We start from the raw sequence: 15,000 nt of genomic DNA, 5'->3' as shown, positions 1-15,000 counted from the left end.
ATAATTTTCACATTAAAACACTAAACCTAGTGTCAAACAGGGTTAGTTACTTAAAATTACATAGGCATGAAAAAAGAAAAAAAAAAAAAAAAAAAAAAAAAAAGAAAAAAGAAAAAAAAAGAACAAAAAGGCCCATAACACTTTCAAAAAGATCCATATGAGCAGGGATGCATGCATATAAGGTAGATAATTTTAACAGCAATTGTAAATAAACACCAACTATCCATCCAATTCAAATTGAAAAATAGAGACTTAATTATTTTGAACTATTCAAACTGAAATACTCCCATGCTACAAACTCAAACAGTTAGTATTCACAATAAAGGTCTTTGGTTTTGTGTTTGATTGCTCAGAAAATTTAAAAGCTTTCCCAATATATTCATGACATACAATCACAAAAGCTAGTGGCCCATGGAGCAATTTTAAACTCATTTGAAGATTAAAGTTCTTCCACTAAATTTCTAATTTTACTTCAATTATTACCTATCGCTTTAACCGTAGTTACAATCGATATATAGAAAATCCTCCCACAGACTAAGCTTTAAGTCATTTTTTAAACTGTATAAAATTTATTACAATCGGTGTAATTACAGAACTAGTCATTCTTTGAAAAGTAAAAAGTAATGTATCGATATATGTAAGAGAACCTCTTAATGATTTTTTTTTTTTTTTTTGGCACGAAAATCTTACTACAGTCAGGTTGAAACTTGAAATGGAGGCAATTAATTACTATATGGGTCAGAAAAGTTACCGGAGGTGTTTGGTAAGCATCTTATCTTCTTCTCTTTTCTCTTTTTTTCACTTTTTTTAAAAATGTTAAATTCAAAATATTCTAACATTTTTTTTCATTTTTTATATTACATCAATAATTTTTTATTGATATTCAAATAAAAAAACTTACTATAAAACAAAATTTTTACTTTTTTATAAAATAATTTTAAAATTTTTATACTTTATATCACAACAAGCACTTTTGACCGTACTCAATAAAAACTTCACAAAACAAATGCTTGCAAAACGCAAATGCAGCGGTCCTAGCATTATTTAGTGATGTAGCAGTAGGACCTTAAATTGGTAGAAAGAAGTTACTTCACCAGATAAGCTCAAAAGGACAGACCCCGTCAGCCTTGCGTCACAGAAAAACGTTAGTACATCAGGAAAATGATTTAAAACCGTCCCCCACCACCTAGTTTTTTTTAATAAAAAGTAGGTTTTAATGAAGAGGATGTTTTTATGTGACATTAAATACAAATTTTTTATTATTATTATTAAAATTTATTTTTATTTCCCGTTCCCCATCACCTACTTTTTTTAATAAATAGTAGGTTGTAATGAAAAGAATGTTTTTATGTAACATTAAATACAATTTTTTTTATTAAAATTTATTTATTTTTTTCCCGTCCCCCACCGCCTAGTTTTTTAATAAATAGTAAGTTTTATTGAAAATAATGTTTTTATGTGACATTAAATACAATTTTTCTTTGATTAAAATTTATTTTTTTAATAAAAAGTAGATGGCAGTGACGTTCAAAGCAGGTATGCATACGGGTGATGTTCGGTCAATATGTGTAAACTGTTGAATAATAAATTATTAATTTTAAAATTAATAAAAAATATAATGTGAAATAAAGTGATAGTGCATATATGATTAACATTTTTTAGAGTTATTGTACAGTAACTGTAATAACAGTCACTTGCTTCCGTTTATAAGTAAATAAATTGATTTACTGCTAGCTACGCAGTGGATTACCTTTACTGGGCCGTGGGAATGGGCCAGGAAGTTTGACTCCACCTGGGTAAGTGAACCTTATAAGGTGGATAACTTATGTTTGCCCAATGGTATGGGCCCAAACCCATCAATTTCTACCAGTCCAATCTTATGAGCAGCAAATTAAATTTCTATTTTCTCCAACTAGAAACCTATATTCTTTCATTCCGATCCGCACTTGCTTTGTACTTGGCCACAGAATCTTGCAAGTTCTGAACAGTCACCTTGTGAATCTCCTGAAGTTGAGTAATTAGATCTTCAGCCTTGGGATGTACTCGATCGATCTCTTCAAATCAAGAACTGGTGCAAGGTCTAATGGTGCCCTACGATTAGATCCATATACGTACAATAACAAATGGACTAAATAATTAAACTCGGTACTCCGATTAGTAGAGCTACTAATCGGAGTACCGAGTTTAGTCATGAGTATTGATCCCATGACTCCAAGTGATACCCCACCAAACCTTGAAGCAAGCCTCCCGAAGACCGATTGACAACCTTTGTTTGCCCATCGGTTTGAGGATGATATCAATAGGCATTACGTACTGAAATCTAGCTTTGATTCGATAACCTCCACAAATACCTCCAAAAGTGGCCAACGATCGATAGTCCTCCTGCGTTTTCGTCTACACTCGACAGAAAAACATTTTAGTTTTGCTTTCAATCATCTAGTCAAGCAGTGTAAGAACAAAAATTGAAGAATCCAAGTCAGACTCCATTTCAGAAGCAAAATCAAGTTCAACCTCTTCAGTTAAGGAACTCGAAAAGAGCAAAATCAACAAGAGTCATATATATATATATGCATTTCGGCATAGTTGCGATAAGGAAACCAATGAAATTAAAAGTGCTCTCAAACCACCAATTTTCTTGTAGTGACCCCCTCCCCATTGCTCTGGTTTGAAGTTTGTCTTTCCACGCCGGGTTTGTGATGTTCTTATATCTCCAAATAAATTCACAGATATGAAATCCCAGTAATACGCATTTGAATCAAAAGGAACAATGACAACTCTTTGGTCTGATGAGCTTAGTGTTTTATCAACACTAGCTCTAAGTTTGTCATTTTAATGTAACCTATGACTTGTCGTTGTGTTGTCAACAGTAAGCTTAAAAAGGACCACAACCTTTCGCCTTTCTCCATCTAAAAATAATTATAAGCTTCTTCCATTTGTATAAGTTCTTAGTGAGCAGTCTGAGATGTACAGGTTATATAGCTAGTTAGTAGTTGCAGAATTGTATAGAAAGCTTCTATACTCTGCTGTTTTCTGTTAGATAGCTTTGTTTCTTTGTGTTTGTATTGTTCTGCGCGCTGGCTTTTAGATGAATATCCTTCAAGCTAGTCATTTGCATCGATCTGGCCGGCCACAAATGACTAGAAATCTGACCTTATCAGAATTAATTGAAATGGTAGCCACTAATTCATTTCAGCTTAGACCCGGGGCGGCGGGAGTCTTAAGCGGAATAGGCGGCCGCCTATGGCCTCCAACTGAAATATATATATATATAAAAAAAAATGGCCTTAATCATCATCAATACACTTTAATAAGGCTTCAAATTATGGTAAGAAATGCATTAAAATTAAAAAATGTTAAGCAGATATAGAAAGTCTCAAAAGACATGAATGCCTTAATTACCAAAATTGAAGGCCTTAAGTCCAATGTTCAAAGACAAAATAGAATGAATAAATAAATAAATAAATTTTGACAAGATATGGAAAGTCTCAAAAGTCTGACTTTTGAGGCCTTAATTACCAAAATTGAAGTCTTTAAGTTAAGTCAAACGTTTTAAGATAAAATAGAATGAAAAAATAAAATAAAAGAAATACTTAGAAGATATAGAAAGTTTCAAAAATTATGAAGGCCTTAATTACTAAAATTGAAGGTATTAAGTTATATCCAACATTAAAAGACAAAATACAAAACAAAACAAAACAAAAAACAAAAACAAAAACAAACAAAAACAAAAACAAACAAAAACAAAAACAAAGCAAAAAAAAAAAAAAAAAAAAAAAAAGAAAGCAAAAAAAACTAAGAAAATGGAAAAGACTCTAAGTTTTCATTTCAAATCCTACTCTTTATAAGTTTCCATTTTTTATTTCCATTTTCCTATTCAAGTCTTATTCGAATTTGAATTTCTCTCTTCTTCTCCATTTTCATTATTTCCCAATAACTTACTATTTAATTCTTTAAAATCATTCCAGAAATTTTTATTTTTGGAACTAAAAGTTTGAATAGAAATTTTATAAATAGAAGAAAGTGTTCAAATTGAAATATTAAATTATATAAAAAGACTTGAAGTAAAAAATAAAAAAAATAAAAAAAAATTATATAAAAAGACTTGATTTTTTTTTCCTAATGCAAGTATCGCTTATAAAATTTTATTGACAATACTTGTTACAATTACTTCTGCAGAGAGAAGTTTTTCAAAATTAAAATTAATAAAATCCTACCTACGATCAACAATGTCACAAGAAAGATTAAATTGATTAATTTTACTATTAATTAAAAAGAAATTTCTATAAAAAAAAAATAAAAATAAAAAATAAAACATTAAAAAACTCGAATATATAAACATAGTAAGTAATTTTGCATCCTAAAAAGCGATAAGAATGAATTTTAAATAAAAATATAATTTTAAATCAATTAATATTTAATTTTAAATAAAAAGTTTCACTTAAACTTCTCATCTAAGACTTCAAAATATATCGAGTCGGCCATGCAAACCCACCTTAAATCCATGTTCTCATGTAATTATAATGACTTCAACACTGTCGAAAATTTCAGCATGTTAAGGAACAAATTAAGGCAGCATATAGCTTTAATTGTTCCCATAGAAAGCTTTAACATTTCCTGATTAGCTTCAAGTTTTGTCACATTTCAATTAAAAAGAACAATGGCAAGCCGTCAACAAATTAAATAACACATTTAATTTCACTAAATGTGATGTCTCACATCACCTAGCTAGGTATAAGAATGGGGACATGCTTATATTTATTTTGGCACTCTTCTTCATACAAAACGTTTTAAAGTTGTGATAGTCATGAACTTATTAAAACTCTGTAATTAAACTTGCTTGTGTAAGAGTAATACTAGGATAGGTAACATCTTGAGAAATACTTTCATTCAGGAGAGCCAAAAGGCGTATAATATTGTATCGTTGGGAGTAGGTCGTTACAAATGGTATCAGAGTTATTGCCCAGCTTGAGATAGGGAGAGTGTGCACAAGCTAATGAGGGTCGCCAGTGGGTATTCATTGGGACGCTAAGAATGTGGTAATCCCATGAGAATCGCCAATGGAGACGCTGGATCCCAAAAGAGGGTATTTTTTGTGACATCACACATCGCTTGGTTATGCAAATAATGATGTTCTTATATGTATATTCACACCCTTCTTTACACAATGGTTTTTAAAGCCGTAATGACAATGAACCTATTAAACTTCGCAATTAAGCGTACTTATGCAATAGTAGTATTAGGATAGGTGACTTATTAGGAAGTCTGGTTTCGGATGAGTAAAAAATGGACAATATTATATCGTTACACTAAATTCTACCATCTCATATGATTAATAGGAAATGCTGGAGGGCGTTTTACCGTCCCCAACCGGATTTTTGAATAAAAAAACAACTTTTTTTTTTATCAAAAAGTGACTCTTGATGTGACATCAAAATTCACATCAAGAGTCACTTTTTGATAAAAAAAAAAAAAAATTATTTTTTACTTAAAAGAAGAAGGCAGGGATAGTAAAACGTCCCCTACCAATAAATGCTCATGATTAATTATAACTCACTAATACTGGGATGAGACCGCTCAATCTTAACAGTGCATTTAAAGCCAAAACCTTATACTTGGATTTGGGTTCATGAGTGAAACAAAATTGGGACAAAACTAAATTGGACAAATTTTTTTTTAGATCAGTTAATATGTAATAAATTTTTTACGAATCAATTTTTAAAAGTGACATACGTTTCTTTTAACACGTGTTTAATACATGCTTTTTTTTAATAAATTAAATAACATATGTCACTTTTAAAAATTATTTTGTTACAAACCAGTTTAAATAATAGATAGTCGTACTGATGTAGGACAGACAGAACTATACACTTCAATGGACGGATCAAAGTGAAAGGGGAATAATTATCATCAAGCCCTAGCTTTCAGTACATACAGCTGGTTTAATGAGCCAGATTAAGGATCTCGACAAAGAAGGAAAACGAAGACTAATTAATTGACAGATGGTGATTGCACTACAAAAAACTGGCCATTTAATGTCCTTAGCGAGATTATGCAAAAATCTTGACACTTTAATTGTAGGTGGCAACCGGCCGGGACATCGTTGATGAGTCTTTTTTTTTTTTTTTTTTTAATTTTATTTTATTGGTATCGTTGATGAGTCTTTAATATACATATTGTTGCAGGTAGTAGGGGAAAATGATATTTGGAGACGTTTTACCGCCCCCAACAGATTTTTTTAATAAAAAAAATAATTTTTTTAATCAAAAACAACTTTTGATGTGACATCAAAAGTTGCTTTTGATCAAAAAATAGTCCATTTAAACGGAAAGTGCCGGGCAGGGCCGTTGGTTTGCTTGTTGCAGGAGTTTGGAAATTTGTCGGCATTTTCTGACCTTCTGTACCGGTTTTTGATTGCCACTAAGAGCACTAACAGCAAATTTTTAATCATTTTCTTTATATTTAGGAAACAAAACTATTTTTTGCTTTCTTATAAAAAAATATTTCATAATAGATTCCTTTACTTTTCCCTATATCAATTAAATATTATTTGTTTACTCTTATTTTATTATTTTTCTCTTTTTCCTACTTTTTCTCTATTCCTTATATCAATTAATTATACTTCTTTTATATTAAAATAATACATAATGAAGGAATAGTAGACATGTATACATAGGCAATTACTATTCATTCCCAACTCCCTCATCTAAATATAGGACATCTGCTGTGTGAAGTTTTTTGATATTTTTCATGAAATTTTTCCTAAATATAGGGAATGAAACCAATATAAGGTAACTGCTCTATTTTCCACGTACTTTTTTGTAGTTCTTGTTTTGTAAATAAAGCATTTTGGTGATGGAAAATAAGAAGAAATAATATGGTCTAATGTAATTTAAAATAATGTAATTTAAAATAGAGATAAGTAAGAATAGTTTATTTGAAGATTATTGGAATTTTGATAAATTGATGCGATCAAAATATAACTTACTAAAAGGAATATTAAAATGGATATCCTTTCTACTATTTTTTTTTTTAATTTAAAATAATTAACATAATAACTTAGAAGATAGAATGCGATTTATATATATATATATATATATATATATATATATATATATATATATATATATATATATATATATATATATATATATATGTTGGGGATAAAATTAACCCCAAAGACACGTGGATTCTGAAACATCTCAGAGTTACGTCTCGGACATTCTGTCACGCCCCCGTTTTGGGTAATAAGGGAAACGTGAGTTTAAGTACTAAAACCTTTCAAATGGAAGCATGCAATTACAACATATAAATTTAAAATTTCCTATTTTTACACCTTTCTATTAATAATTCTTTACAAAGTCATGAACTCCAAAAAGAACAAAACATACTATACAAAACTAGGGTTTGGCCGGTTCATCACGAACTATCGCTTTCAGGGAGGTCTACGCCCTTACAAGGAAAAGACTTCGTCTTACTGTTGTCATCTGGGAAGGGGTGGAGGAAAAATGGGTGAGTTCGACAACTCAGTAAGGAAAATACAACACCAGGGGAATAAAACATGTTATAAACCTTTATGCCATAATCTTTAGTCATGCATAATGACAGATTTATTCTACTCACTGATAAGAATTATTTTCACATATGATGAATTGCATAATGTAAATTGATTTATAACCTAAACCAATAGTATGTTGATTTTAATTTATTTTAGATGAATTAAGTGTTTTTGAGTATGTTAAAATTTACGATGATGTTTAAAAGTATGAATATGATATGTGATTTTAGATTGAGTATAAGTTCAAGATTCAAGTTATGAATAGTTGTCTGGGAAGTGATATGCTAGGCTGTTTATGTTTTATAAGAAAACACATATTAAAGCATGATTCATAAAGTGAAATGTATTGTTTTAGGACAGGTGGCATGGCATATGAACAATTAAATAGAATTGAAGAATATGAATAATGGTATAAGAATGACAGTTTAATAATGAGAATGACAATTTATTATGATCCAGTATATTCTTTTTATCAGTTTTCTCTTTAATCCTTTCTCTGTGGTTTAACCCTTTATAGACTCTAAACCGCTGTTACCCGTGAGCGGAGCACGTTGGCTTTTGTCACACAGACCTATGGACTCAGCCTGTCGTCACAGGGGAGAGCCGGTTCCGAGTTGGGGATCTTCCCTAGGTGAAGGCTAACATCGGCTGGTAGCACACCAACACATGGTATGCTTGCCATGCTACCCTATGGGTACCAATCCTACCTGTAATAGTGCCTCAGGGTTAAACAGTTACTGCACATGAACGATTTTCTGCAATACTGTAGGCTCTGCTTTATCTGTATACTTTATTTCAAAACTGTAAGAGCCGTTTTCATAACTGTAGTCATGTGCAGAATTTAACTTTAGAATCTCTTTTCTTTCAAAACTGTATTCTTGAATAGAATCATATACTTTGGAATTCTCTGTAATCATATCTTTCAAATGCTCTCTTTTTCCTCATTGTAAGTATGCATAATTTATAACTTTGAAATACCTTTGATCATATATGCATAAATCAAAACTTTAAAATGCTCTTAATCATAACTGTAATTTATGCACAAATTCTTGAATAATAACATATGAGTAATAAAAGCTTGTCATTAAAAATCACATACGTAAATGCTTTGTAAAATCCCCAACACTTTTTCAAAAGATTTATAATAAAATCTTGTTGGGGGTTTTTCGGTGTTGTATCCCCTTACCTGGACTTTCCATTAGCATCAAGATCGAGCTTTTACCTAAATAAATTGAAAGAAGAAGCTTAGAAGAATATTCTAGAATTTGTAGCCTAAAACTTAATTAAAATAAACATAACACACACCTACACTAATCCAAATAATACCTCACATCATAACTAATCTACAATAAAAGCCCCCTAGGGACTTAATTTCAGTTAGCAAACCATTAGAACTAAATTTAACCCATTCCAATTTTAACACAATATATATATATCACTTAATAATCTAGCCAAATACCTCCAAATAAAATTCCAATATCTATTCATTTAAACAACCTAAAACAAATCTCCAAAACACCATATGGCCAACATAGGAAATCTATTCTTTAAAAATTCATCACTGATCCGGTTACTAACATACAAATACACTTAAATATTCATTCAGCTATTCTAACCTCAAAATCAAAATACCCATCACCAAAGGACAGTATTTCAGCCAAGATCAACACACAGGGACCTCAATAATCACACCTCATAATCCTTAAATCAAAAACAGGGGACACGGCCGATACTTATTTCACACACCTATTCACTGACACCTTCCTCAATCCCAAAACACAGTCCAGCCGACCAACAAACACAATCCAGAAAATACCCAATCAACTTCAACCAGAAATCAAACTTTAACCCAAACACTTAAAACTGATAATCGATCAACACCCAAAATAACAAAAAATTCTATACATCCAATTTATCTATTAATAACACAAAATCATATAGATCCTCACCAAAACACTGTGGCTGGAACAGGGGAGATCATTTCCTAAAACAGGGGTACTTGGCCGTTAAGAGAATTATCCAAAAACACAACACACACCCACATGGCTAGCCGAAACAAGGACCCCAAAACAGAAGGCAAAGCCGATCATTCACAACTCATCAAGATTTTCAGAATAATACCCATAGCAAATCAAATGCAATCTATCCAAAATATCCACAATTGGAAATGAGGAAAAATCAAGAAATTAAACCCATAAAAATTACAAGAGATTACCCAGAGAATTTCTGAGAAAACCCACCGAAAATCATCTCTGATTTTGCCGGAAAACGGACTCGGGTCGCCGGAAAAATTTCCCCACCACGAACCCACCGGAAACCGGTACTGTTTTAGCATGGGTCTGCTACGGGTCCTCTACAGCTGGCCGGAACTCGCCCTGGGTTCCACCGGAAATCGACTTGTCTCGCCGGAAAACAGCCTCCGCTCTACTGGACGACGCCGTCGGGTTCAACGGTCACGGGTCGTGAGTCACGGGTTTCTCGGATCTCTCGGGTTTTCTTCGGGTTTGATGGGTCGTTCGGGTTTCACGGCCCTTGCTCTGCTGGACGACGCTGTCAGCCCGCCGTCGACCCTCCGGAAATCGGGCTTCCGGTCGACTATCGGTGCTGACCCACGAACGTGGGTCTGGGTTGGTCGGGTCTCACCCGGGTTCTCTTCCTCTCGATCAGTCTCTGAATCTCTCTCTCTCGGTCTCTCAATTTCTCTCAGTGATTCTCCCTCTCTCACGATCTCTCCCTTTCTTCTCTGATTTCTCCCTCTCTTCTCTGATTTCTCCATGGGTTTCGGATATAGAAGAAGAAAAGGAAGAAACTAGAAAGAAGAAGGAAGAAGAGAGAAAGAAAAAGTAATCGAAGAAGGAAGATGCAGAAAAGAAAGAAGAGAAAAAATTTAATAAACAAGACAACTTGCCGTGCAAGTTGTGATTTTTTTTTTATTTTTTTTTTCTCTCTACTAATTGAATAAGTTAACTTAACTTACTCAATAAGTTTTTTTTTTTTTTTTTTTTTTTTTTATAAAACCAATTAATAATTTTTTTTTAAAAAAACTGGGGTATTACACATTCGTTACAACCCATCTCGGAGTTACATCTCGGACATTTGTTACAACCCAGCAAAGGAAAGATCGTCTAGGTATAATGACGTCTCGGTCTTAACATTCCAGGTGATGGTATGAAATATCCCGAGATCTCCTAGTCTAATCGGAGCGAACATATCTCGGATATTTGTGCCTCGAAGTGATAACGGCTCGGGGTGATATCAAGTCAGTGTGATAGCGCCTCGGGGTGATATCAAGCCGGTGTGACGACACCTCGGAGTAATAAACGTCTCGGAGTAACAACATCTCGGACCTTACACAACCCTGTTATGGTGCGACAATATCCCGAGATCTCCAAGTCGGAGCGAATACATCTCGGATATTATCACCTCGGAGGTTGGCTGAAGTATGCCGCAGTTGTCTTAGAATGCGATAAGGATAGTATCCCAAAAGATCAAGGATAAGCCACAATTCCATAATTAATGGGATAAGGTAATTATTGATACGGAATTAAGATTAAAGAGGTACGAACGCAATCAATTTCGGACTCTACAATCTCATTCGAATTCCCTGAAGATAAGGTTAAAGTTCAACCAAGTTAGGACTCAAACTCCTAGTCCAAATAGGCGTCAAGAATTCTAGTAAGACCGCAAGTCCGGCCTATAAATAAGACCGTCGCACCAGGTATGAAAACATGAATTCTCTGAGCTCTTGAGATTAAAAACACCATACTTAAGCATCGGAGTGGGCGTAGTCGACACCCCCGACGAGTTGTTTGTTCTTTTGCAGGATCGAAGTTGTAGATCAGAACCCAGTAGCGAATCACTAGGCGACACGTCACTATACCGGAAAATGTACCAACAATATATATATATATATATATATATATATATATATATATATATATATATATATATATATATATATATATTATACTTTACCTATTTATTGTTTTTTGGATAAGTTTGTATTTGAACAAGTGGCTCATTTTCTCTCAGTCATAAAGAGTACTACTAAAAGACCAATATAGTGGCCAGTTAGAGGTACGAGACATGATATTTTGGGATTTTCTAGAATATGTCTGTACAATTAGGATTTTCTATGATGTAATCTTAAATCATATACTAAAATATAGTCTCAGTCCTGTGGACGTAGGCATATTGTCAAACAACGTAAATTTGTATTTTGATTTTCAATTCTCTTATTCTCTCTTTTCGATTCCTTATTATTCATTATTATTGTGCATGATAACAACAGTTTTGATTATTTTCAAACTCTTTCTGAATAAGAGACTAGTCCCTTTGGATGTAGGATCCTCTCTTGTTAATTACATTTTAATGTTTAGCCCTACGCAACTATGTTCACTACAAAAAATCAAGTATTTTGAGCCTTTTTTCTTTAGACCTTTTTTTGGCATAAAAACGACTCAACATATAGCCTATTAATTCTAGGCTAGAGTCATTTTAGACCTAAAAAGGACTCTAATTGGAGTCATTTTTACCAAAATGACTCGAACAATTTTGAGTCTTTTTAGACGAAAACGACTACAACAATTTGAATTGTTTTAGTTTAAAACGACTCCAAACAAAAATGACTAAAAAAGGCTGATTTTTTTGTGGCTCACCTTTACATTGCATTTTAGGCCAGAGAGCTGAGGGATGTGATGATTTTCTTGTAAATCTCATCGTTTCTTAGTGATCTAGGATATATACATTTGTAAAAGAATCTATAGAATCTATAGAACAACTAGTATATATGCACATGTACAGTACGAGATTTGTTTTTGATAGAGCCAACAAACACATCATTTTCCATCTCGATCATCTCTTAATTATTCCTTTTGCAAATTTACATTGAAATTATAGGATTTATATGTAAATCCCACGAACTCAATAATGAATTCATTCATCTATAATACCCAGATTGAGTTGGGTAAAAGATGAGTTGAAAAATGATTTTTATCCTTTCCAAATTTGATATAAATAAAGTGCCAATGATAGATTCATTGCAATAATAGCGCGCCATAGCGCACGGCTACTGTTAGGATTGATAAATTGTAATAGATCTAAACTTATAATAAAAGTGATAAGGGGAGGAGGCAGGAACTTGCAAGGAGCTGAAATGGTGGCTTGACAACCGTTAGGTTTAGTTTTATAAATGATGTCTTTATGGGTAATTTGTCTGCAAAACCGTACTTTTTATATTATTGTTATTCAAACACTCAATCAACATTAAAGTACTTTTTAACAAATTTTACTAAACCCTAAATGTTATTTTAGAAATTGCAATTCAAAATCGTTATTTTTAAAAATTGCACTTATTCAAACCCCAATTTCAAAAGGGCGTCCCTTAATCTCCTCTTCGGAGGAAAGGTTGGAAGAAGAACTTTCATTCTAATTACCCTTTCCACTTTGCTCTTTTTTCATTCAAATACTTTAATCCTGATGTGTTGGCTTAAGTGATAAGGACTTTCATCTTGTAGCATTGTGTCTAAGATTCGAATATTTTGTGGTGCAAACAGTTTTTTAGAGTCGTCACGCCTACCAGCTAGCGAGGTTGGAGTCTTTGCACGAGTCCAAAAGTTAATTAATATGGTAAGTATATATATAGGAAGTGATCCTATCTTAAAAGTTGATTGTCATAAAAAATGCAACTCTTTGCTGGTCTGGCTAAATTTGATGTGCCCTGAGACACTAAGAACCATTCACACATGCTGATTCAGCGTATCATCTACGGCCCGAGTGTCGTGCATAGACTCGTGATCTCTGCCCACGCTCTCTCCACATTTTGATGCAGACAAGCAATAATCAAAAGTTCACAGTCAACCTACGCCTCCTCGATACCTAGTGATTGAGAAATGAGTGAAATCTTGGGGAGGAAATTGGAGATTTTCATTGGTTGATACGATAATCGGAGGTATATACCCAGACACGTACACCTTGGGACCATTCACATGCTTGCTGCTTCCATGTCTCTCCAACTCTTGGGACCATCCACATACTGATCATTCAACATCTCTTGTACAATGGACAATAATTTTGTCTACTCCAAACTTGTGCCTTACATAAACTCTGCTCTGTGGCCTAAATAAATTCTGCTTTCAAATAAACAAGCTTCATTTTACCAGACTTAACTGGTACACAAAAACAACAAAGCACCTTCTCACTCCCAACAAGAGCTAACAAACTACACAGAAATCAGCTGATACAGCAATTGCACCAGAAGAAACAGCAGTAGACTGGAACCACAAAGAACAAAACCACATGAACCAGTCAGACCAGCACATCTCAGGAGCATAACATTTCGTCCTGCATGCAGACCTCATTTACAGCAAATTCAGTCTACGATCTCTGCCGGTTCTACCTTTTGATGCAGCAAAAATCAGTGTCAGAGCTAGACATTTTAATGGGAGGGGGCCAAATAATTTTTTTTTTCTTAAGTAGGGGTAAAAGTACATATATAAAGGAAAATTAATTTTAAGGAAATTAAACATAACCCAGTTTTGATATTTTTAATTTTCCCTTCAAATTAAAAATCAATAAGCAAAAGTGAAAGAGAGTTTTTTGAAAAAAAAAAAAAAGTAAAGAAAACCGCTGTCCAAAGATTCAGAAAATGAAAAATAAAAAATAAAAATAAAAAAAGTCTCAATTTCTATATTGAAATTAAAAAATTTCAATTGAATGAATTGTGTGCTTCTCAGCTCTCTTGCAAGGCTTTACTTGAATGACTTAGCGCTTGAAACTAACATTCTCTTGTTCTTTTTGTTATAACAGTTCATTCTAAGTAACACAATAGCTTACTAATTGTTATACAAAACATATTATATTCTACACAAAACACATTCTGTTAAACGTAACACAAAACAAATGAAACGCATATCTTCTAGACTTTTCTAATGCCATCATGCTATTTTTGTCCATTTTACGTTATTTTTACCACCCATCCTTAGGAAATCGAGCCTAGCTTGTCAGGCGTATGATTCCTTAAATCCAGACATGTCTTCTTCCAATACACTGTTTTACTAAACCCTTTTCATTTACTTTAAACAAAGCCTCTACAACTATGTAAAGCTCCTTCTATTGTTGCCTTCTCAGACATGTCCTTTGTTACCCGTAAAATATTAGAGAAAAAAGTTTTGACAATAAAACTATCGTTCCAAATTAGATGAAACCAAGTGAAGAGATAATAAGAAGGACGGGGTTAAGGGGTAAAAAAAAATTTATTGTAAGTGGCTATAGACAAAAAGAAAAAAAACTTTAATTATTATCTTTTTTTTTAACCTTAATTATTATTATTAGTTTTTTAAGAGTTGAGGGTCCATGAGGGCCCCCCCTCTCTCCGTCATCGGCAAGAATAGTCATCCAAGGTTAACCATAATTCATAAACGTACGTGTCCTCCTCCATAGCCTGC

At 33.0% G+C, this 15,000-nt stretch overlaps 1 protein-coding gene across 1 annotated transcript in view; it reads left to right on the top strand.

Annotated features, from left to right (window-relative positions):
- LOC133860209 (isoprene synthase, chloroplastic-like) overlaps positions 1 to 10,163 on the top strand; it is a 23,586-nt gene extending 13,423 nt beyond the window's left edge. The window contains exon 5 of the mRNA XM_062295855.1: positions 9,915 to 10,163. Within this exon, the coding sequence (XP_062151839.1) occupies positions 9,915 to 10,163 (249 nt within the window). The remainder of the gene's footprint in view (positions 1 to 9,914) is intronic.
- The last annotated feature ends 4,837 nt before the right edge of the window (positions 10,164 to 15,000 follow it).

This window comes from Alnus glutinosa, chromosome 2 (genome assembly GCF_958979055.1).
Source record: "Alnus glutinosa chromosome 2, dhAlnGlut1.1, whole genome shotgun sequence".
Lineage (NCBI taxonomy): Eukaryota > Viridiplantae > Streptophyta > Magnoliopsida > Fagales > Betulaceae > Alnus > Alnus glutinosa.
This window is presented reverse-complemented; position numbering and strand designations above follow the sequence as displayed.